This window comes from Diorhabda carinulata, chromosome X (genome assembly GCF_026250575.1).
Source record: "Diorhabda carinulata isolate Delta chromosome X, icDioCari1.1, whole genome shotgun sequence".
NCBI classification, from domain to species: Eukaryota; Metazoa; Arthropoda; class Insecta; order Coleoptera; family Chrysomelidae; genus Diorhabda; species Diorhabda carinulata.
The window spans coordinates 38,057,395-38,083,958 of NC_079472.1; the positions used below are offsets into that span (position 1 = coordinate 38,057,395).

At 31.6% G+C, this 26,564-nt stretch overlaps 3 protein-coding genes across 3 annotated transcripts in view; 1 reads left to right on the forward strand and 2 right to left on the reverse strand.

Annotated features, from left to right (window-relative positions):
• The window catches only part of LOC130900520 (uncharacterized), a 29,969-nt gene extending 19,231 nt beyond the window's left edge, over positions 1 to 10,738 (reverse strand). The window contains exon 1 of the mRNA XM_057811211.1: positions 10,605 to 10,738. Within this exon, the coding sequence (XP_057667194.1) occupies positions 10,605 to 10,738 (134 nt within the window). The remainder of the gene's footprint in view (positions 1 to 10,604) is intronic.
• Positions 1 to 26,564, reverse strand: part of LOC130901021 (chaoptin) — a 371,072-nt gene that overhangs the window by 272,796 nt on the left and 71,712 nt on the right. The window lies entirely within an intron of this gene.
• LOC130900521 (uncharacterized) lies at positions 25,858 to 26,562 on the forward strand. The gene has a single exon (XM_057811213.1). It carries the CDS (start codon positions 25,858 to 25,860, stop codon positions 26,560 to 26,562), a length of 705 nt encoding a protein of 234 aa, XP_057667196.1.

Below are 26,564 nucleotides of genomic sequence, written 5' to 3' on the forward strand. Positions count from 1 at the left end.
CGATGTCTATTATTAATAATATTTGCGGCCTCTCTATGTGTTTCGTCTTCAACAATCATCACAAGTTCTATTTTTCTTCACGATTCAGTAAATATGCTATTTTTATTGTAATGTTATAAACAACAACTGACTCTGATATTCACTATCACATACTTCATATCAGGGAATCCTAGATTACGTTAAATTTTATCCCGCCAGAATAATTAATACGGAATGATTGGTGAATAATCACAAAACCTGAATTTTCATGATAACTGGCTGTAATTGCATATTTGTATATAACTTTACTTAATATATTACTTCATAACTTTACTCTTGCACAAAATTCAAATTTTTTGACAAGCATCGTATACCGCTTTAAAACATTTATATCTGATGGTTGCATTTTAACTTTTGAACCATGCAGAGCTTTTTATCAGTAATAACTCTTTTTCATAAAACCACTAATAAAAAGTTTTTTCCATATGGTTTCAACCAAGTAGACACGCTGTATACCGGTTAGTGAAAGAACCTATTTAAACGTGAGGTTGACCGTATCTACTTAATTATGCCCCCTTGGATGATTCTTCAATTTGAAATAATATACGGCATAGGAAAATTACTACTCTGAGTTAATTATTTATACTTTTTAATGAATCATAATGTACTATGGGAAATATATATGTAAATACATTCATGACATACTAGAACTTTGTTGTGTTTTCATATTTTAAATAACATCTACATAATTAAATACTCTATGATAAGATAAAGTACACATTATAGATGGCATGGGCATTAAAACGCAAAAAGCAACAAACATTAACGAATAAAAAGTTTGTGTTGATATATTATTCTGATGTATTTACAAAGAATTATCAATTCTGGAAGGTTGTCATGATACCTTAATATGTTGCAGCAAAGGTAGACTTATGATTCATTATGGAAATGAGGTGATTCGCCTCAACATTTTTTCATGATATGTTGTCCTCTTAATATCTTTCAGCAGCCGTGGTACTTTTCCTTCCACCGAAGTACTCCCACGTAGTCATTTTTAATTCAGTTTGTGCTGAAAGGTTTGCCGACGTCGACGCAAACAACGACCAGTGTATTTTTTGTTCGAATCCAAATATTTTGCATTAATAGAGGATTTTGTCTCAAACTGTACAGAACAGCAGTCTAGTCTTTAGATTGTAAAATACTATTTTTCCTTAGCAGCCATGTGGTCGGAAGAAATTTAACTCTTACAGAGTTCAATGATTAAGAAAATCTTCAAATCCTATTAGAGAGAATCAACCGAGAATGTGAAAATGTAGGACTCACTATAAATATTGAAAAAACTGAATTCATGATTATAAGTAAAAACCAAAATACTAATATTAACCCTATTCTCACAATGAGAGGAAAACATATAGAATTGGTACATAAAAAACATGTATCTTGGTTCAGTCATAAACGCTCACATGGATCCAGATGAAGACATCGAATTAAAAATTGAAATGAGTTTGTCAAGTACTATTCAATGTTTGCAAACAGAAATCTAAACCTACACGTCAGAATAGGGATTCATGGAATGTTATGTGTGGTCAGTACTGCAGTACGGAGTGGAAGCTTGGACCTTGAAAGCTCAAATGATCAAAAAACTTGTGGCATTTGAGATGTGGATCTATAGACGCATCCTGAAGATACCTTGGACTGACAAAATCACCAACGACGAAGTACTAACACGCGTTTTTACGCTACAAAAAGTAGGGACAGAGTAGAGGGAAAGAAATGCATAGGCAGGAAGAGGAAACCTGGCTGCGTAACATAAGAGAATGTACAAATCTCATCGTCGAGAATTGTTTCATGTTGCGAGGGATAGAGACGCATTTAAAAACGTGGTCGCTAACTTTCAATGAGAAGACGACATGAAAAGCAGAAGAAGATTTAATTACTTTTGATTTGACTTCATTATCAATGGTAAAAACTTGTATTTATTAGTTTTGGTAGGTGATTATTTTACAATAATGATTTTGTTTCTTCTACATTTGCATCTAACATATTTATAAGTTACTTTTGGTTTCTTATGAATAAATTCAGTCAACATACAGCTCGGAGTGAATTTTTCGTATATATCATTAAAGTACACCAACAGCTCATGCCAGAGTTCTCGGTACATACAAGATGTTGCTATTAAGTAACGAGATTAGCCGTCGCATTCGTATGTTTAGGAATTGTTCTTATGTTTTCTATAAAAATGATCGACGTAACATAGAGAAATAGTTTGATGTAAAATTTCACTTGCAATTTATAATTTATCGCAACAAATGTATGGTAGTGAATGTTTGTCGCGTCCACGTGTTCCGAGCGGTTTAAGCGAGATGGATGAGAAGATGTTGAATATGTACGGTCGCACTTCCACTTCAAAAACGGATGCAAATATCGTAAAAGTAGGTTGTTCGATTTGACCGTCAGATAAGTATTCGTGCGATTGCCGTATCTACAGGAATTGACAAATAATGTGTGCGGCAAATTTTACAAGAAAATTTGCATCCACTCATTTGAACAACAAGAAGCTAGCAAAAATATTTGTATTGACACTTTAAATGCGATTGAAATTGACTAAAACATATTGGAAATGGTATTAAGATGTAAAAAATCGAATCTGCATTGGAAGTAGCAACATTTCAATCTTCCAAAAGCTGTGAAAGGAAAAGCGGTGCTCGTCCTGAGGAAACTGACAAAAAAAGACTTTCGAACAATAATGTATCCGAATGGAGCGATATAGAGATAGAGGAAGGGTATATATTGAAGGTGAAGTTCATTATTATATCATTGTGTTAACATATCTTACAAAATTATAATGACTTATTATAGCACTATAATTAAATACAGATAGTATTTTAAACATCACTTAAAATTAGAACAAAATTTAAAAAAAACGTAAAATTGTGGAACTAACACCAAATCAAAATGAACAACATAAAATAGAAGCATTGGTATAAGAAACTTACAAACATTGGCGATGGTAATGGTGTTCTCTCCAATAACTTTCACAGAAATTTCATCAGGTTTGCTCTTTACTGAAACTAACGACGGATCCAGAATCATGTTCCGATGCGGCAGATTTTCAATTTGCTCGCAAAATAGGTGTCGCCGAACAAGTATGGAATTAGGGACATTTTCACAAGATTTTTGAGTGAATTTGCGGCGAATAACTTTTGCAACTGTGACACTCCTCACAAACTGCTAACTGCAGAAACATTGATGAATAGAAGAATGAACTATATCATATTGTTTTGCTGAAATCGGTTTCTATAATTCTATCATGCTAAACACTACTAATTATTTCAATTTAATTCTGTACACTTAAAACAAAATTGGATCAATTTTTCTAGACCAAATTCGAACTCGGGACTTCCGGTGTAAAAGCACAAAATATTAACATTAGCTATCAGTGACATTGGATGTGTTTGTAAACAAAATAACAATTACTAAATACCATCCTTTTTTAACCGTAGACATCTAATATTTGTTAAACTAATATATAAATTTTGTGTTTATTATTATGGAGAATTACAGGATAATTATAATTTCATCTCGTGAATAATAACCTTTATTATACACTCCTGAATATATATGAATATAATATTCAATAGCCACACCTCGTAATCATGTACGTACAACACATAATACATAAATAAATATTGAAATCTTTAATCTCTGCACATAAACATGTACGTACCTATTTAAGGTTTTCCAAAAGAATCAACATTAACCGACCTAATAACTGTTCATTTCGAAGAAAAATATTAGTCTTTCCAAAATAATTTCCGTCATACTGAAATGAAAAGTAACACGAATTAACATAATTTCTATAAGATTCAAATTCTCGCATTTTGGTGATACGTTTTCGTGTTTTCAGTTGTAGCTAACTTCAGTTTAGATCATGGTAACACTAAGATAAGTTTGAATGTACATTTGAAGTTTTCACCTTGAAACAAATTCAATGCTATTCCTTTGACCTACTTTATACATAAATAATAAAATTGTGGAGAAGTGGAATTAATTACATTTATAGTACATTATATAAATAACTCAGATTGAGATAAAATCTGAAGGGTCCACCGTTGGTCACGCTATTAAAAGGCATGCTAATTCTATTTATAAATTCCCTTTTGAAATTGATTCTAGGATTTTCGACAATCTACAGGAAAAGCAGAATAAATCAAGAGGTTTAGCCAGGGATGCATTTTCTCCAAATCTATTCAAGATTATACATATACAGATGGTGAATAATTCATGATTCTGGTCCCAAATATCCCTTCAGATATATTACTATGTATTTATTTTACAAGCAGTTGTATTTGGATGAATTTTGTATTGGTTTATTCTTCTATATTTTAAAGCTATTGTGTCAAATTCAAAATGTTATTATTTCCACGAACTTGTTGATTGAGGAAATTGAATGTTATAACAATAACTATACTAAATAATAACAAAAATGCAAGATATTCGGTGAGAAACCCAAGATAATCAAGATTCAAGTAAAATAAAAAGGATACCAATGTTAAGAAGGGGAAATATTAGGATTAAAACATTATGGAGAAAATGATTGCAAGAAACATTAGCAAGGCAATAAAGATCGAATAGTTGACAGTTGATCAATTTAGAAATACTACCATCATAAAGATTTCTATATAAAAATATTACACCATACAACCAGCATTCATATTAACTCACAGAAGCAAAGATAAAGGATATTATCAAGAATAAACTGATTGAAAGAAAATTTACCTAGTTAAGACAGTAGAAAATATATAATTCCAGTTTAAATGATGATTGAACCAAAGACGTACATAGGAACGACTGAAATTAACAAGGGATGCGATGAGGAGAAGTACGGGATCAATCCAGATAGTATTTCAGAAAACTGAAATTAGTAATATCCTCTTTAATCTGAGAGCTCTTTTCATGAAGTACAACTATAAAGACCATGGAAAAACAAGTTGTTATCATTAATATTCGATTAGGTACTCCAAAATTCCAGAGAGAAGGCCATTGCTTTGGGCTATTGTAAGGTAAGTGCTTTCTCAAAAAAGGAAATTCCATAGACTTTCTACCGGGATATGGAATAACAAACATCCAATGTAGAAAAGTCTTGTTTCACTTGTATCTTCCCGTGAATATCTTGCGTTAAAATGATAGTACTTTTCATCATTGAAGATAATATGATACAGAAAACTAGTTAATTACAGAAGATGGCAAATAATCCATAGTCTCTATTTTTAAAGCTTTTAATGACCGAGAAAGTTTACAGCTAGCTTTGTAAATGGATTTGTTTGGACTATGCTCTTACCAACTCTTGATTCCGTACTGTATTATTCACAAAGTTTGTCAGTATCTTCAAACTCATGACATCATTTACGGATTTTATTATCAGTTGAAGGGTTATAATCGACTTACGTAATACATGTTGAACGTGATATATAAATTCCGTTTCTGAAAATTGCAAAAATTTTTTCAGTTCTTCAGTTATCGTCTCAGCTACTAGCATATTCTACAGGATGGAGCAGAAATATTAAGTGTGTATGTTCACTGTTTATATTGTCATATAAATCACTCATAACTTTGAGTTTAATGAAATGAATATCATAAAGTGTTGAAGCTTTACTTTTACTTTCGGTACAAATGATGTTTTGGATCAATAGAGATATTGCAATAAATCAAATCAGCTTTTTTATCAGAAATATAATGGCTGCTGAGATTTATTTTCTCGCCTGTCTATCTAGAAACTGGAGTAGAATTAATAGTAATTTGCAATTTAACATGCCAAATCATATACATGCATAATAAATGTGTCGATTCTACTCACTAAATAAATTATTTCATAGCAGTCGGCATGAAGTAAGCTTAAAAGCCTCTTTATATATACACGTTAGAGCATTCAGTCGGTTACTGCGCTCGATTATTTGAAACTCAACAGTTGATATTCCATTTCGCCGCTTAAGCTGGCTTAACACGATCTAATGCTGTAATTTTTTCAGTGTTCATATCACAGATTTCATTTCTCAGATAAAACTAGGTTCGTTTCTTTCTCCTGACAAATATCACTATTTTTTCAGTACAAACAAAAGTCTGTGGATAATATACAAATATCATCCACAGACTTTTATCTGGCACAAGTCACTATCTATTCCTGAAAACAAATAACACAAGAAACGTGAAGACAATGCCATATGAACCCGCTTTATTTAATACTCTTTTCGCAAATTTTGGTTGTAATCTATAAATGCATGACCTAGAATATTATCATGACAAAAGGCCGGGACACACCTATCATGGATACTTCTGATTGGACTACGATCATACAGTTCAGCTTACACGTTTCTAACACGTGTCTGATCCCTACAAGATTTCAATCATGTATTTGATCGTGCAGTCTATTCGTTTCACGGCTGCAGGACGCGTGTCGGTTGGAATTTGTTATATTTTTGATTTTTTTTTGAGTTGTTGCAATGTTTGTAAAATATTTATCTTGCTCAGATAAAGTTTCTTGGAGTTCAAGTTCCAATAGGTTAAACGCCGCCATCGACATCCAACAGATGAGGTAAAAGTATAGAATATTCTCCTTCTACGGATCATCTTTTACAAGCAGAATGTACACAAAAATTTGCATTTTCCTCTGTTCTCCATGAAATCTCTCTGGTTTTCTTTATTTTCCTATTCTAAACAAAGTACCACCATGATACTTTCGCGATTTTAATTGAATCGAGACTGGCGAGAGTGGCGAATGTATCGAGAGGGAGATGGAAATCGGAAAGAGCTCGGAAGCGTGCAGTACATATGTGCTCACCACTTCCGACCCTCACCGATCCGTTCTTTGGAGCAAAATCGGACCGAAGTCAGATCGGAGTGGTGTATGACAAGAGTGTCTCGGCCAAATACCTGTTCCAATTTTTGTAATCTTAATGATAAGAGAGATACAGTCTTAAAAAAGTATGAAATGAGAATTGTGTTCGTTCAAATATCTGATAAAGGGTTTAAATCAAGACTTTTCAATTTCTCCCTTATAGGTACTTTGCTTTCTTTTATGATTCCTCCGTCAGCATGAGGCTAAACTTACATCGTTCTCACCAAGCGTCAATGTTACACTTTTCCATTATCCTGATGAACTCGTTTATCAATAAAGTAGACGACAATAGAACGAAATGCGGCCAATTCTATACTCACTCCTCGTATTAAATACTTTGGTTCAGGACCATCAAAATGTGACTAGACTTTACTTTAAACATTCCTCAGCTAATAAAACATACAAAAGTAACGGTCAACTTTCTGACGACCATTTTATGAAACATTCTACTAATGAACTTTGATGGAGTCAAATAATCGATTGTCCAAATTAAGTTGTTCACCACAAAAATCTACTTGATTCAAATAATTTGGCATGTGGTAGAATTTTTTGATCCATCCATATATTCCCATTCGTTGTAAAATTACGAATATGTGGAAGTAAAGTAAATGATGAAAATTGTTAAATTTTTGTTTCGTAATTTTGTTACATCATTTCAATATTTTTCTCAAAATAGGTTACCATTCAATCGTAAGAACAATAATCAATTTATTTAGGTGTCATTCATCATGAGATTATTCGAGTGCAACAAAAACAAGATATAATTTGTATTATTTTCAACTCGTTTTCAAAAAGTTAATAGAAACAAAGAAAGTTCTTAACAAAGTTTTTTAATGTTTTTCGAAATATTTGCTTTTAAAGTCCATATATTTTTGCAAAGGATGAAACCAATTCTGGATGCATTTTTTCGATTCTGCAGCTGCTGATAACGTAGCAACATGGTTTTAAGAGTCTTCAACATTTTGTTGAGGCGATGAAAATTGCTCTCAGTTTGACAGTGATGAAGAAATAAGAGTTATGAGGCGATAAACGGGTGAATATGGGCATTAATACATTAATTCCATATTTTTTACTCCTTCAAATACTTTTGACGCACTTTATGGTAGCTGGCATGCGAAATCCATATTATTACAGTTTCTTGACATTTCAGGTGGAATTTCTGAAACCGTTGGCGATATTCATGATGGAAAATAATTGACAATTACCATTTTCAGATACTTCAATCATTAGGAATAGTGATAGGTTAGAATTTTATGTATTTAGGAAAAACACCACTACGTGCAGGTACATCCCGGCTGATTCTATCCATTGTATCCAACATAAGATGACCAGTCTCCATTTCCTGGTACATCGGTTAACCACATTTCACTTACCATCGAGAGATACAATAAGGAGAAGACCTTCATTGAGGATGTAGCTGTACTCAAAGGTTATTGGGACAAAGGGCCAATTCCTTAAATTCCACTCTTTAGTTTAGTAGTCAAGGAATGAATGTGAAGATTCCCGTCAAGGAGTTTGTTCTCCCTGGAATTAATTTTTACGGGAGAAGGTTCATTGGTGTACAGTATAAAACAGGTGAGTCAAGTCATTAGATTTAATTTTACCTTCAATCTCTTAAGACGATAGCTTGGTTATCAAAACGCGCGTCAGACAGTATTATTGTGAGTCTTGGTTTAGTAGTGGTGTAAACAGTGTATTTAGTTCTCGAAATTTATTACTAACGGACCCATGACCATGATCTGAAAATGCTTAATTACAAAAAGTTGCACGAAGCAGTTTGATGCATTTTTTGTAAAAACTTGCTTCTTTTAAACATTCACTCTCAACAACTTAGTAAGTCAATTTCTAAATTGCCACTGCCTTTGCAATAACGAATGTTGATATTCACAAAAACACAACGCATTAATGGTAAAAACTTAAAGGGTATCTCTAATATATCTAATGTCTATTTGATTATTACTAAGATAAGAATTCATACCTTCTAATTATCTATCAAAATTAATTATCTACGATTGTCATTTTTGGCAAGACCAATGGTATATGAGGCAGGTAGGTAGCCTCGGAACGAATTTGCAAAGTCAAAAAAAGTGAATGTTTTCAGCGATTTTTTGCAAATGCTATTTATCCATCTGTCTGTTTATTAATAATATATAATATAATTCTGGAAGATATAATAATAATATCTTCCAGAAAGCAAATAGCAAGCTTGCTTTTTGCATTTAATTCCTGTAGCTGTAGATGTGCCCAAAAGGAGAAGAATTTTAAGGAGAAATTAATTGAAGTAACTTCATACAAAATTATTTCTCTTACCCATTTTCTTCCTTATCTTCTTTTACAAACTTCCTCTCACAAATTAAGATTATTTGTATATAAGCTCTGATTTTTGTATTTGATAACATTTGAAGTCTTTTTTAGCCGCTTATTAGGGATAGTATAACTATAATGATTTGATCAATTTTCTCAGTATCTTTCGTAAACTGAATTAATATTATAATTATCTCAGCTATATTAATATATATTAATATAGCTCATTAATATATTAATATAATAATCCAAATCAGTTATATCCTTTTTAACAATTCTCAAACATAATTCATATTTTCTTATTGAATAGACATCAAAACAAGGAAATCGTTTACAAATAATTTAATTATAGACTGCGTGTTTGATCCGTTAATCAAGCGGCTTGCTAAAGGAAAGTAAATAATGGATAATAAACTACTTCGCAATTTCCCTCTCCCTGGGGAGTGTTTTGTCGAAGTAACGGCCTATTAATGTTTACTGTGAGGTATTAGGATAAGATTAAGGGTGTCGCACCACGTCGATTTTGATATCAATCGATTTTCAATGACCTGATAATTTATGTTTCTAGAAATAATCCGTAAGGATTTTTAGGACGTAGTACATGAAAAAAACTAGATTTGTTTGAAGGTCAGAAACGGCGATAACTGGAAATTCATTCTCAGTTTGTGTTCAGCTTACTCTTTAGAATAACTAGAACTTTATATACGACTTTAGCAATTGATGGAGAAGAATAGTAGAGAAGCCTAAATTACATTTAGAATTAGTTTTAGAGAAATTTGTATTCTATTGATTTTTTTCAATAGAAGTTTTTCAGAAACAGCGACTTCCATAATCGGAGACATGTTAACAAAATTGAGTGGATACATCATTACATATACATATCTTTTGAATACTAAGACTCAATTTCCTATCTAGATTTCTACGAGCAAAATTGCAAAGCCATTTTCCAGTAGAGGAAATTCTTTCACCTGAAACATGATTTGGCTATTCGTGATTAAATAAGATTGTGAAATTCCAACACGAATGAAAATCCTCATTATACTCAGTTAGTCAGGTATCGAAAAAACTCCTATACATAAGCATCTATTCAATCTTTCTGTCGTCTCATGTTTGATTCAATTTGGGAATTTTAAGCTATTACATCCTATTTCTGTTTATGGAACTTAAGATGACTTTAGTTTTTTTCTCGATGCATTTCGTGTGTGGTTACTTGTACAATAGATGAAAATATTGAGCAGGAATTTGGCACAGAGTTTGCATTGAGTTTTAAACGTAATACTGAGAAAAATACTGAAACTAGCGTTCAAGTTTGTGAGAAATTGCCGCTGAAATAAATCATTGTTTGCATCACAATAACAAAAATTCGAAGCAATATTATTTGAAAAGAGGATTACTTCGTGTATAGTTTCGAATGGAACCTACTTACCTACTGTATGCATATACCATTTCATGTGCTTCGTTGGTGAAATATTTGTCCAAATTCTTGCTTCTACCTTTGCTTGATGTACTCTGTTCAATTTTCTTTGCCATTAAAATATGGAGGAACATAGGGATATTCATAGTAATTTTGGAGAATATTGGATATATGGAATAGATTCTTTTTCGAATATTCAGTAATTGAGAAATCGGAACTTTTTTCTCAATTAAGTCTCACGAAAGAATACCTAATAGATAGAGAGGAGGTAATTTCGATGACTGATTCGGTCGAAGATGAGATTTTGATATTTGAACATGAATGTAAACATGAGAGAAATTTTGAGGTATTCATGAAATTTCCATATGTGCTTCCTTTGTATTTGTACGTTGATTATGTAAGGTCAGCTGCATTACAAATAAATCTGTTCAATCACTGTAAATCAATTCAAAAAAATCAACAATGAACCCATACTAAATTACCCAACAAAAATAAACCTCTTCAATGAAATAGAATGAAAGTTACCAAAGAAAATAACAGAGAAAATTGAGGATTTTATGCTTGCTTTTTTCACACATTATAGTGGTCATGAACGAAAATTATTTTGTCGACTGATGTTCGATTAAATTTAACCATCACTTGTTGTCTGTCTGTCTGTCTGTCTTGCTACAGTGCAAAATTTTTCGCTTAGAATGCTTATGGGAAGAATGCTCTTTACTGAATTAGCTCGACTGAATAGTGGAAAGTAACTTTCTATCTTCGCCTCAAACAAAGCTATAGGGTGCAATATCAAAATAGACATGGAATGGATGTTGTACAGCAACCCTTACCAAAATATGCTTCGGTAGCAACATGCTTGACACCTTAGTCCACTCTACCTTTGCCTTCCTTAATTTGTCACAAACAAATAAGAAAGTTACTGTTACATAGTCTTGTTACCAAAGATGAAGAATTCATCAAATGGATTAGTCTCTCTTCGACTTTCTTGTGACTAACATTTATTTCATACACAATATTCATAATTACGATAGAGATTATTCACACAATATTCATGAAAAAAATAACGGAACCATTTTTTTTATTCAGTTTCAGGTCCATAGCCTTGTAATGTTTCTTGCATTAAAATAAGAAATGTTTTCTTGATGTAGAAAAATATTATCATCTTATTTTAATGTTCAATTCGTCAAAATTAACTGGCAGTATAATTAACTGTGAATGACATATTACAAGATTCAATTTTGTATCAAACGCATAGTATATATGTACATTACCAAAATTTCAACCCCTGAATCTACAAAAATTGGATAATCCGTCCAATTTTGGGGTTCCTTAAGTGAATAACAATCCAAAACTTCCGGCAACGTCATCAGCGGCGCTAATGAAGATTTATGGTGGTAGTTGCTTTTCGTAATCGGAGAACATGCTGCAGTTATATCACAATGTCTTCCACTGAGATTAATCACTCATCTCCAACACAATCGAGACTACTTTACATCAACAAACAGCGGTATACGTATAGACGTCGCTAACCCGTTTTAGAATCGGAATGTAAAAGTAGACATTGTAGTCATTTATAATATAAAAATATAAAAAATATAAAAGAACTATACTTGTTTACATTATATAACAAAAAAAGAAATAACTAATGTGGTGATTATGGATATAAATCTTGAGTTGCATTACCTTTTGGAATTTAGTTCCATGTTATATTGACCGATTTTGAACAGATATTTTTCTGTTCTAAAAACTTCATATTTTTCTAGTCCAAGTTATACATATGGAAATTCTTAATTGACGATTTTTGTACCTCTATCCGTTTTGAGAAGAAATTTCGCTAGAAAGATATAATTTTAGATATTGAATAACTGCTAAAAATTGAAAAACCTGGCAGCATGAAGAATGAAGTAATTATGACGTCACATTCCATACAACTAGATAATATTCTTAACAATTTTAAGAGAGAGTATCTAGAGAAGAAACTCATTCCGAATATATATACGTATCCAGAATATAGAGGTCGGCATAAGTCATGTCACAAATTTACGTTAAGAGAAAAAACGAATTTTTTTAAAAAGATAACTAAGTGGATTCTAAAGAGGGCTACTGTAGTATACTCAAATTGATCCTATCTTGTTCGATGAATTTGCGGCAACGGAAAGGCAGGTCCGACGAAGCATGTCAAGCTGTCTGGCGAAGAGTTACAACTTCTTCAATTGCAGCTCGAAGGTCGGGAAGGGTACGTGGTCATCTTGCATAACACAGTCATTGAGGAGGCACTACAGGAAGAAATCACTGTGTCAGGTTACATGATCATGGGGTCCACGAAACCTCGTCTGTCTATTCATTTTTAAAATAAACATAAAGTTACTCCCGCAATGACAGATATTCGAGAGTATTGGATCGTTATCCATTTGGTCACATAAATCTTATAACTTTGTCCCTTAACGTGACCTACAACAAGTACTGACCCACGAGAGCGTTGCCTGACTTATGCCGAACTCTGTATTATGTAGATCTATCATTAATTCCCCTCACATTTTATTCTAAAGATGTGAGAAAAAGTTCTAATTGGTGCAGCAACTAAGTATTCAGAATATAGGTTCAAAGAAGATCCAAAAAATCTTTATATTTCAATTCTTCTACTCAAAGGCAAACACTTGGATAATATATTATGCAGATAAAACTATGATTTTAACAGATGAAGATGAACAGATGAACAGAAACTTTGGTTCCGTCGTAGATATATATATATATATATATATATATATATATATATATATATATATATATATATATATATATATATATATATATATATATACACTAGACAATGGACAATATGGAAACCTCATAAAAATGAGAAAACTATTACTTTTACATTGATAATAGTAATGATAAGTATTGATTGATTTTTCTTAAAAAAAATTCGGTTTAATTTTAGAACAGCATGGTGTATTTTAGGAAAAGACAGTTTCTTAATGCAAAAAATAAAGGTTTGTTTCCAAAGACAAATGTTTGTTTTCGAGAAAGGCACTTCTTTAAAATAAATAAAAACAGTTTGAAAAAACGAATGTTGTAACCCATTATACATCTGCTTGTTCGACTTTTATAATACCTATTAATTACGGCAGTGATCAATCTATCAATCACTGATATCAGATGATTTTTTGGTTTAGCTACAAAAAATAATCTTCATAGTTTTATCATGTTAAATACTACTGAATATTCTCAAATCAGTTTCGTACCTGGGACCTGCACTTTCATTTCTCGGAGCATTAATAATGAACTATTGGCAATATTTGATGTTTTTGTCATATATTAGATTCTTGGTACCATGGTTTTGAAAACAATTCATAAATCGGAGTAGCTTTTGAAACAATATAAATTTGTCTCAAACCTTTATTATCTGTGTGTCTTCAAATTTTTAATTGCTTCAATATTTTATGTTGAATTATGTCAAAAAACCAAATAAAAATAGATATGTGCAATGAAAGGACCCTATCTTTAACACTATCAGAAATTGGAGAGAAGCTGCTGAAGTTGCCTTTTTAAATTTGTTGCCAGAAAATTCAAGAAAAGTACATGATATGGCATATGAATTTTGAACTGACAGAAGAGATTATTAATGATTATGAATATCCATACCATAAATACCAAATGTTTGTTAGAATAAAATAATAGCGTTACTAATAATAATAATTTGATAAAATTTCCTAAGAATAAAAACTTCAACACAAACATTTAGTAGTCGTGGATAAAGAGTATTCCACTCGAATATTACGAATTATTATTCCCTCGGTTTTTACCTTTACCTTATGATTAATTATACACTTGTCAATACAATATTATTTCAAAATAAAATTATGGTTTGTTTATCGAAAAATTAATTCCTGAAGACATATAATAGTTTTTTTCTTCGTGTTAATGAGGGGAAATCTGTAATTTTTAATAGGTAGATGGAACTATTTTGGAAATACTAATGTTGAAAATTGATCACTAATATAAAGGTTGGAACTATTCTGTTAAAATTTTCATGTAAATTCTCTCAAAATTTGGCCAAGCTGAAGAATCAAGTGGATATCTTGGACAAATATAGTTACTAATAGAGAGAGATCAGTAGAAAGTATTGTAAAAATCAGGACAAGAAGCTTTAAAAATTTTGAGCACATAATGCGTAATGATAGTCGATACGTGATTTAACAAAAGATTTTCCTTCGAAATGTATATGAAGTTATGGTAACGGACAAAAGAAAGATATCGTAGCTGAAAAATCAATCTTCTGTTTAGCGCTATTCCGGATAAAGTTCGAATAAAGAAAATGATTGACTAATTTCCTTAACAAATACGAACTCTAATAGGAAGGAAGTACTTTCATGGCTCTAATAGTCATTGAAGCATGTTTTGTCGAAGGTTGAAGTCTTTAAGGATAAAAAAATGTTTTTTCTTCTTAGTAGTTCGACAAATATATTCTGAAAAACTATGTATTCATTTATATTCAAAATCTGCAGTCATTACTTAAAGGCTCTCAAGATATAGCATGTACAAAAATAAATAAATGCTCCAACGGTTGGCTATTTTCAAAATTCATCTCAAAACAATTTTTTTAAACAATGAATTCTAAATTTTAAACAATGATACAAACTGAAAAAAAAACAATAATAAATGTAGGAGATTTATTCTTTACTATATCTTTGTCTTAATACTATTCTTAATAAAAAAGGGCATTTCTGTAATGGCCATCACTTTGAAATGAATTTTCAACGCATTCAAGTTGTTTGAATACAACACTTCACAGTTTTATGCAAATTTCTCTCATTATTATCAGCAAACACATTTCGACACGTATGATTACCTATTTTACATATCTGGTGAGAAACACTTCCTGTTCATTTTCCTTACACTGCTATATCTATTTCGGAATCGTAGTTTGCATATTTGTATATGCAGGTTTATTAATGCAAAGAGTAGAGAAAATTAAATAATGTACCACACAAATTGTGCTACTAAATATGAATCTGTTTGGAGTTGATCGAGAATTATATTCAGAAGAACAGATTCCACGAGAAATTTGGAGTGTTAAAAACTTATTTCAGAATGCGTACTTTTGGAATCATATTTCATAGCATTTCATGATATTCTGGGAGTACTTGTGGTACTCTTACTCCAATTTCTTTGTTGACGAAGATATCATACTCGTTTAAAATTTCGATTTTATTTTTATTCCCGAGGAGTAACCAGAGAATCGGAGTCTACTGTACAGGTATGAACCTTCAATTAATTTAATCATCCTGATGCCTTTCTATCTTTTCACGTTCAAGACTCGTTGGAGTTGAGTCATAGCGCGGAGTCATTTGTCTACATATAATTCCATTATTTCCTATTCTGTGTCTTATCTTACATTTCCAACAATCTTATGCATTGTTTCTTTCTTTCCATATTCAGTTCTGTCCAGCTCCTCCTCTGTGCTTCTTTCTTGTCTTGGTGAGTTCTTGCTTCAAATATCTTCCGTATTCATCATTATTCTCTATTGTCATAATGTATCCAAGCCATCTTAGTTAACATTCCTCGATTTTTGTTTGGATTGGTTTATACTCCAAATTCTTTTCTATAGACAATCCTTATTTTGTCGTTTTTGTTTTATTCTGTATAATTATCAGAAATCTGATTTCAGTAATTTGTATTTTGCTTTTTTTGTTTTCGTGTCAGTGTCAGTGTTTCTGATTCAAATGTAAATTTAGGTATGGCTATTCTATATATGTTTCTATCTGTTATGGTTTTCACTTGTAGTGAGAAACTGTGTCTTAATTGCGTCTAATATTCTTTCAGTTAATGAATTCTTTCGTGTATCTCTGGTTGCAATCATTCATGTTGTGTTAATTTAATTCCAAGGTATTTGAAATGTTTTACGTGCTCTATTTATGATTCTTCTAGTTTAATCATAAATGTCTTCATCGGCTTATTGTCTCAGTTTTATGCTCGTCTATTTTATCATTCATTATTTGTTAACTGCCACTGAAAATTTCTATCTACGAATCTCAACAAATCGAAATTTATCACTTAGTGTTGTGAAACAATTGTCTATAAAATGCAAGATTGAACAGTTAATTATACTGTCGTTCATCTAGGGACTCTGCTGTCTGCTACTGGTTTGGAGGTACTTGATTGTTAAAAATTAAGATAACGGTAATTATTTAGCTATTTTTTGCAGTTTTTTTTGGGGTAATTTCAAATAATCTTTAGATATATAACAATTACAAGTCAGTTCATTGCACACCTTCTTAAGGGTAGTTTTGGAAAATTGTATATTTTCTACAACTTTTGATAATGATTATTAGATGCGAGTGTGAAGTGGCTACCAATATAACGTACATATGAACTAACCCAATTTCTACTTTTGGCTGTTGATTTTTTGTAAATCGTTTCTCACTATGCAATTTTACTTGTTCTCTTTCAATTTTATAGCATTCTCGTTGGCTGGATTTATTAAAGCGAGAACGTACTGAAAGGAAAAATGATGAAAATATATTTTAATAAACCGTCGAAGCCATTGATACCCTGTTAGAAATACAAGCGTGTTTATAAAGTAGAACAAGAAAATAACAATTGTTGAATTGAGTGATTTTCAGGTTGAAATTGGAAAAATTTTTATACAAAATTTTATTATCCTGTCACATCTGAAGTTATTAAAACTTCTAATGGTTGCGTTCATCATTTTTTAATTTTTTTTCACGCAAAATTGGTTTATAAGTTCAAAATTGAGAAGGATACAGAATTTCCATCCCCTATTCAACTCCAATAAGAGTAAAATTAAAAAATGCTTTCTCAGTCGAAAGTTACGTTATAAAAAGAACCTACTGTTTCATGATCAGTCAGTCAATCAGAACTATTTCAAATTATTAACAGATATGACTGATGCAAACTTTATTTATAAACCTTATTTGACACGAACAAAAACCATAAGAAATTTATTTCCAATGAAAATAATGAATAATGGAATATTTCATGACAATGAGAATAAATTTTTTATCTACTTTTACAATATATAAACAATTAAATATAAATAATTTGCAGGACCTCCTGGCCCATCTTAATGTGATTGCTTTGTTTGGAAAGGTTATGATTAAATTACTGATAAATTATTGAGGTACTGCTTCCCAAATTACTTTTAACTTATTAGGCAGTTGTTGTACAACTTGTGAAAGGTGGATACGGTGACCATTCCATTTTTGTAATTCCTTGATAATGCATACGTTCTTTTACAATGCATTTACGGTGGGGTCGAGTATTATCAGCATACGACATCATAGCACCGTCATTGTTCCATTAATTGGAATTACTCAGTGCGTCCATTATGGCATATGTCTTCCCAGAAACAAAATTGAGACGCTTCCAAACAGAGAAGTTAAGTTCATTAAATGTTTATTACAACATTGTAATTTTTTTCCTACACCAATATTCGTCAACCAGATGAATTGAAACGAAATCTTGTTTAGGCAGAAAAGAGGTAATACCTCCATAATGTTCGATTGACTGTTCAATTACTCAACGATTTCTACAAGCACGCTTTTTCGCCGTCAACTTTGGATGTACAACGCTCTCAAATTACATGCATACAGCGTCTTGTGACAGCTTGACTCAGATCCACCCTTCCGGTAGCTCGCGTGTAAAAGCTATTTATCTTTGATGCTGGCGCTGTGTACGTTCTGTTTCTTCTTGAAGTCGTGACTGATCTTCAGCATAAGTCGTGGTTCTTTCTCGTCGTTCCCTGTAAGTGTACGCTGCAGATCATGTCTTTTTATACTGAATCTAACACTTTACGATACTTTCAGTTCCACACATCATATCTCCAACGTAATAATTGCTTCAGCTGTTCTATTTCTGATAGTCGAAAATGGTATAATTTTCACAAATAAATTGTATTATTGCTAAAAACAACGGTATTTAAGTCAAGTCAGTGAAACCACTGCTACCATAGTAAAACGCTATTATGTTTAATGCACATCCATAGATTTATTCATCAATGAGACAACAACAAATAAATCGAGAAAAACATGCAAAAACTATGGCTTGTGAATTTCTGTTCATGCATATATCCCCTACTTTCCTTTTAGGAATATATTTAGACGAAAAATTTAGAAGAACGAAAAATCTAGAACAACGAAAAATATTCACTTCGCTTGTTGCCCAATGTATTTATTTAGAAGAATATGATTCAACAAAAAATTATAGATAAAAACACTGACCGACATGCTTTTAAGGTGGATCCACCTCTGACATAAATTCTTGTGTTTATGTCACAACAACATTTCTTATTGAAGACATTATTGACTTGTTTCGTAATTTTTGGTCCAATCAAATGTACTCAAAGTCTACAGGAGAGATGTGCCTTAATTGACCAGTACTGTCATCCAGGGATAATATATCTAGTTAAAGGCTTCCATCATATTAATTTCTATTAACATACAGATTCTTCATTCAACAACGTATCCTTCATATAGCCTTCTTTTTGGTAATGAGGTGATTCATAATAATGAAAACTGCGCATTTTTCTCTAATTCGAATTCAGTCTTCATGTAGTACGGAAAACACAAGAAGTACAACGCAAATCAAGAAAGACCAAACTTGGAAATATTATCACACAAATAGTAATTCACGAAGCTACGTGAAGGCAGTTAGTACGTCCACATATACATCGTTATGTGCCGCAAATCCTTTGAGGTACGTTAAAAGCGACAACTGCCGGATAGCGTCCGTTGTGTGTGACAAAAATGTGTAGAGAATGTGCGTGTCACTACGTCTGCACTTGACATAAATCATGTGCGTTGGAAAAAAAAATTGCCGAGTACCTACTAGGCAACACAAGAATTTATATGAGATATTGCTCAATAGTTGATTGGACCAGAAAATATCAATGATTCATTAGTGGAAAACTGAAACACTCTTTTATAGTTAATAAAACGGTAAAGTAAAAATTTTTAGGTAACAAATTAATTTTAATATGGAATGCTCAATTTCAATCGTTATAATTTCTTGTGAGTTTTATTGTGAAGCACCTCAATCTTCTGGAATAAGAATTATTCGTAACTTTGTGTTTCTTAAAGCTACTTCAAACTATTGACTGTTCAATATTCCATGGACTTGACCCCACGCTTATTAAGCTCTTAGAGATCGTGGTAAAATTGTTTATTTTCAATATCTCCTTTGGATTTCCACACAAGAATTTGCTGGACCATCTGGAATCGCTCTAATCAATCTCTCTCTTTAGGACAGAGAAGAGCAAGGAGCTGTTCACTTGACGGTTCCCTTGAATCTCTGTTTATATCGTGTGGTATGTTTAGAAGGGCCAAGGGAATCCGATAATCGGCGAGTGCTGATACTAGGGTGGTTTCCTACTGTTTCCCTTATAACCTCGCAGGTATATTAAAATCATTGAACCAAATCTGTGACATTTGCTAATTAACAGTCTGTTCCTCTTGAATTTCACATATTTCACGTCTGAAAACCGACATGACTTATGAGACATTCTTTGTAGTTCATTGCAAAATTTATTCTCATCATGTGACATGGAACCAAACTATTCATTTTCTATAATGTATTTATCTTTCGAACAGTCGATAGTTGAACCTGACCAGTCTCGTTAAAAATCAACTGAATCCCTTCAGACTTACGACATTTATGATTCTCCAATAACCCATAATTGATTTCTCACTTAATGATACGTAAATTCCAAGGAAAAGATATGTTAGTTATAAAGTGAAGTTTAGAATATTATTTTTTCTGTTCCGTTCTTGCTTTACCAGGACACCTTAATGACATAATAACTTGGAATACTTTGGTAGCTGTAAGTTTCTATCATTGTTATCGACAAATGAGAATAATCTTTTCATCTTTTGTCAGTTTTTATGAGAGGAACATTTTATGTTTGTCGATAAGTTACCGATAACTATAAAATTGATCATATTTATTATAACCAAGGAGAAGAATTTCTGTTGAGGTTTTAGAAACGTGCAATTTAAGCTGATATTTTATACGTCCGTATTTTCTTTTGTTCCTTCGTTTTTAATGGAATATTTAAGTGGGTGATAACCTCTTGAATGAATACAGTGGGTTTTATGGTTACTGGCATTTTCACAGATCTTGAATTCAACCGCACCAGCAAAAATTAGTCAATATAATGCATTTTATTTCAACCCAACTTTAGTGAGAATAGAACAATGTGACTATAATTTGATGTAGAGGCTGAAATTTGAGGAGATAATTGAATGAAGTTCCATTGAATTGTTTATTTTTGATTTATTATTACAGTTTTTAGAAAACATCAAATTCATGAAATTTTGACAAATGATGTGAAATCATGATTCAAGTTAGATTAAAAGATTTCACTAACTATTGGATGAAACTAAAACATCTATGGAATACCTAATAACTTCAATTAAAATCATCTTGTTACTAGAAAATCTAATACATTTCTCTGAATAGTTTCTTAATATTTTGAAGCTTTGTTGAATTAGAAATTTTAACGTCTTTGAATGATAAGATAATCAAAATAGAGTGAATGAGTTTAGCATTCCAATATTGGAGAGAAGTTTAACGAATCTAGTATGCGACGATGGTCCTAGAAGTACCTGGCCTGACCAAAATATGGCGGTAGTTGCATGAACAATCTCACTGCATTAGAAAGTACATAATCTATCCAGCATATGTTCCAAGTTTGAAGACGCCACGTTTTCAATAAATTGGTGAACATGGAAAAAATTGGTCATCGTTGTGTGATACATTACTTTTATTTGAAAGGCCTTAGACTAACCAATATAAAAGCTGAACGGGATTCCACTCCGGCTAAGATTACTCCTTCGTTATCAATAGTAAAATATTGGGCATCAGAGTTTAAACCAAGTCGTACGACCTACGAGACCACCTTTACAATGGTCGACCAAATGAGGTGACGACTCCATAAATGTTGAAGAAAATCGACAAAGCGGTACTGGATAACCTGTGCGCAATATGGGTGCTCACAATGAAACATAAACAGCGTCGTGAAGATGTTTCCATTGAATGTTTGGCGATGTTTCACAGGAATGAAGCCGAATTTTTGCGCCGTTTTATAACAATGGATTGAACGTAGGTCCATCACATCAAAAATAATAAAAACAATGGACTGTAACGGGAAAACTGGCTCCAAACAAGGCAAAGACCATTCCATCTGCATGGTCATGCTGTCGGTTATTTAGGATGCACGTGGAATAATTTGACTATGTTGAAAAAGGAAAAACTATCAATGGCGAGTATTAAGCGAACTTATTGCAAAGTTTGAACGAAGAAATCAAGCAAAAACGGCCGCATTTGGCTAAAAAGAAAGTGTAGTTTTATCAAGACAATGCACCAGCTCACACACGCATCCGTTATTGCGATGGCCAAAATTAATGAATAAAAGTTTGGATTGCTTCCTCGCCAAATCTAGCCTCCTGAAAAAATGGCTTGGTGGTCAAAGATTTGCCAACAATGGAGAGGTTATATACCTCATTGAACATCACTTTAAAAAGTTTATAATGCTAGAAAAAAATTACTTTGTATATTTTTTTCCAAAATTTTGTGTTTTCTTTCTTGGACCAAGTACTTCTAGGATCATCCTTGTATAAGAAATGAGTAAATAATTGAACCTGATTGTGGATCACAATAAAAATATTTCTTGTTGGTGTTGATTTTGATATACATTATATCTATCTACCAAATTTCTTGAGAAATCTCAGATATCTCCAACCATAAAGTTTCTTCTCACTCAATCTAATCAAACAAATTTTTAAATGTTTGATGTAGAAATCAAAATATCCAAATATATGTTGAAGCTAATTTTCAATGCGGCGAGAAGTTGTCAAACTCATGTTCGCTTTGGAAAACGATTGTTTATTATATTTTGAGCAATGCCTAAAGTTGCATACAATTTTTCCAATTGTACTCTCGTGATAATGCCACTCGATTCAAATGAATAAATAAAAATCATATAACTTTATATGAGAATGAAAATGATGCCATATTGAGCTTAAAAAAAAATCATGAGTCATATCAACTACATTAGAGACTTTAGATTTCAGGATATCGAAAAGGACACTGATAAAATTAAACGGACTTGGGTACTAAAAATACTTTTACGAACTCGTCCACTGTAAAACCCGTCCTATTGCACTATGTTGTCAAAGTTAAAATTTGGGGGAAGCGCCTACTATTTGTATTCACATTATAATTTTGTGAGATCTATTTACACTGCTTTTGTTACTGTTTATATAGAGATGATTTCCAGGAAGGCCTTCTTGTTTGTTTACGGCAAATTAGAGATTTCCAGGAAATCTATGAATCCAGAAGCTGAAGCAGAAGTAGCTGGACGGAGCTAGTGAACAATTTAATGTAATAGTGCACACATCGGGATAGAGAAAATTAAATGAAACGATGTATTTACATAAATTGGACAATGAGTGTTGGTGAATAGTGTGTATTAATTCACCCGACCGTTTTGAGATTGAGAACTATTTAGATGAATACGAAGAGCAATACAATACAAACTGCATACAATATAAACACCAACAAAAACTACTACATTCAACAACATTATTTGAGATCTCGTATTATTATTGAGAAGTTTCCAACTATAATAAACATAGATAAAATTCATTATATGACCATATAAACATCATACTATACGAACAATTGTTTATTTTATGAGTTGTAGAATGTCTGCGAATGTCCAATATTCTGATGATGGGAAAAGTACATGCGCAATAATTTTTCTTTATTTTTAAAGTGATTTCCTGCAAACATCCCATTGAAACTTATACTTCTCAATAAACTGTTACAAAGCTCACCGGGATTTTAACTGTCATCGTATATTGTTCTTTATGAAAGTTTTAATCGCGAGAAAAAAATTTTTATATCGTCAACTCAATTTGTTGGAAGTGGTATAATTATTAAGAATGTGTAGCAACCCTTCATTTCAATATTATTTGAATCTTCCAACCAGAAATTTATTTATACACAAAGTCACACACTCATATGAATGAAATACACGAATGAGGATTCTGTATAATTGGAGACGGCCTTTGTACAAGTTTATATTTTAACGAGGTTGCTATAGTGAAGGACTTCTCATCGATTCGAATAATGAAAAGTTATATAAGACGTGTCTTTGACGAATTTTTCAATCGATGTCAGCATTAACATTTTCAATTAAAAACTGAATCGCTCTGACAATATTTTAATTAAAAAGGGTTCTTATGTCAATAATGCTTGATGAAAAATTCCTATATTCGATTTGCCAAACGAAGATATTATTTGCATATGAATTTTTTCTCTCTGCTTATTGGGATAATCCGATTTAACAATTTTTCATATCGAAAATCTGTGAAATCTGAGAATATCAAAATAAAATATCATTTCAACTTGAGTGATATGTCAAATGGGAAATTTCTGTGCTATTTCAACGATTCAATCTTATATTTCAATCATCTTTCTTGTCGAATATTCAGGATCTGCTCATGGGAATTTTTTAAAAGCGAGTCTATAGATTATTTTTCTTGTTACATTTCTCGTCTTTTTCAAAAAATTATAGGAAAGAAAATACTTTTGAATACTTGCTTTCTGATTTTTAGCTTAATTATATATTTCTGTATTTTGGGATAATATTGAAGTTTAGCACTTAAGTCCATTTAGATATTGTTCAGCAGATTACGACATAAGAGAATGGGAAACAAGAGAAGGAAGAATCCACGTATATGTAAAACTTATCGTAGAGTGAAAATATAAATGTTGGTGATCGTAATCAATGTAATTCGATAACACACTCCTTATATCAATACAAGCCACAAATTATTTTCAGTAAAAAAACCCTGATTATAATTAGGAAACTATTTATTCTAGAAAATTATCATATTTGAAAACTACTGAAGTTAAATTTCCAAATTTAACAAAAAGACACAGCTTCCTCGTAGTTGAACTGCAGCTTTTTCCTTATCTACTTCATCGGAGGTTCATACTTAGACAAAAAATACTTATGTTCAAGATTTCATTGAATTTTACATTGGTATTGATTCCGCTGATATTGAGAAAGTGAAACAAAATTACCCGTGGCCATCTCCAAGTTATTCTCAGTACAGAATTATTTGAACATTTTTGATCTACAGAATCTATCCCCCCTTTGATAGAGTTACAAAATAGTCTAATGTCAGGTTTCTGGGTATCCTAATAAATCGTTTCATCCAAATGCATAGTGGATAGAAATGGGACATCTTTAAAATAATTTTTTATTATGTTAAAATAAGTCGAAAACGTGGCAACGCCGCCCAACATAAAGTTTTTTCTATTTTTTTGTATTAATTAGAAATGTGTTGTTATATCGCCATTAAAACCCAACTAACACATGTTTTAATATTATTAATAAATAATACAGTCCACACATCAACAATTAGTTTATTTGAACCAGCAAAGAATTTTAAACATTTTGGTCCTTCGAGCCGGATAAATATAAGATAGAAAAATATCTAAACAGTGTAAAAACTATCTGGAATTTAACAACAATCGAGTGTGTCCAGTGGCCCAGAGAAGAGGCGAAGAAAAATATCGAGCGAAGTAACAAGCGATAGTGACTAACTGACTGAACGACTGCAATTCAGGTACTTTTTCCATACAATTCCTATTTTATTCTATTTTTTCCTTTATCTTAGGATCATTTGTTCTATTTAATCAGAAAATGGTCGAAACTCTTCAATAAACTATTGAAAATTGATTCAATTATTTCAATAAAAATTACAATTTAAATGTGTTAAGATAATTTTAGCGGTATTTTACATCGCAACAAGATATGCGACGTATTTTTCTTACAATTTTCAATTGAACAGTTTATAATAATACAATTTATTTTCTATTCAGTCTAGGCAATTTATAATACAATTTCATTAGTTTGATTTATAAAAATCACATGCAATTATTTTAAAAGATACAAATTACTACTTTACTTACAATTTTAAGCCTAGTAAGAAGGTACAATCAATGTTAAGCAATTGAAGTAGCTATTTCATCACAATTAAGGTGCAATTTTCTGTCGTAGGCTATTTTTTGATAATAAATTACAATTTAAACTGCAATAATGCCCCCAATAGAGAATATTGACCTCACAATTTTATACCGTAAAAGAGGTACAATTAAACAAAAACATACATTATTAGAAAAATTCATAGATAAAATTAACGAATCAGTTCCAGGATTAAATGCAATACAAATGCGATACGACAATCACTTAAATTTATTAGATGAATTTGACAAAATCCAATCGATTATAGAGTCTGAATGTAAAGAGGATGACTTAGATGAACAATTCAATGAACGCGATACATTTCAAGATAGATATTATGCTGCTTTTGATTTTTTGAAACAATTTATACAAACTTTACAACCACGTCTAGATACAAGCGTTGAACAAAATTCAAATTCAGTTAACAAAATTTCGTCGAATAATTTTGATCCTCTTCAGAATGTTTTATTACCAAAGTTAAAATTACCTAGCTTTGATGGAGAGTTTCATCATTGGCTTCAATTTAAAACCAATTTTAAAACTATCATATGTGACAATACAAATTTGAATGAGAATCAGAAATTTCAGTTTTTAAAGGCGTCTCTAGAAGGGTACGCTTCTCGATTTATTGAAGGTTTAGACAGTACAGACAAACCATTTGAAAGAGCTTGGAACCTTTTAGGTGAAAGATTTGATAAAAAACAATTCTTAATCGATAGCCATTTCAAGTCTATTCTAAGTGTGCAAAATATTGTTAGAGAAAATTATATACAATTCCGTAAGTTATTAGATGAAATTTCTAAACATTTAACATCGCTAGAAGGCTTAGAGTTAACTAAAGATATTTTATACGACTTCTTTATTATTTATATTGTGTCCAATAAATTGGACAAAAATACGATTCGTGACTAGAA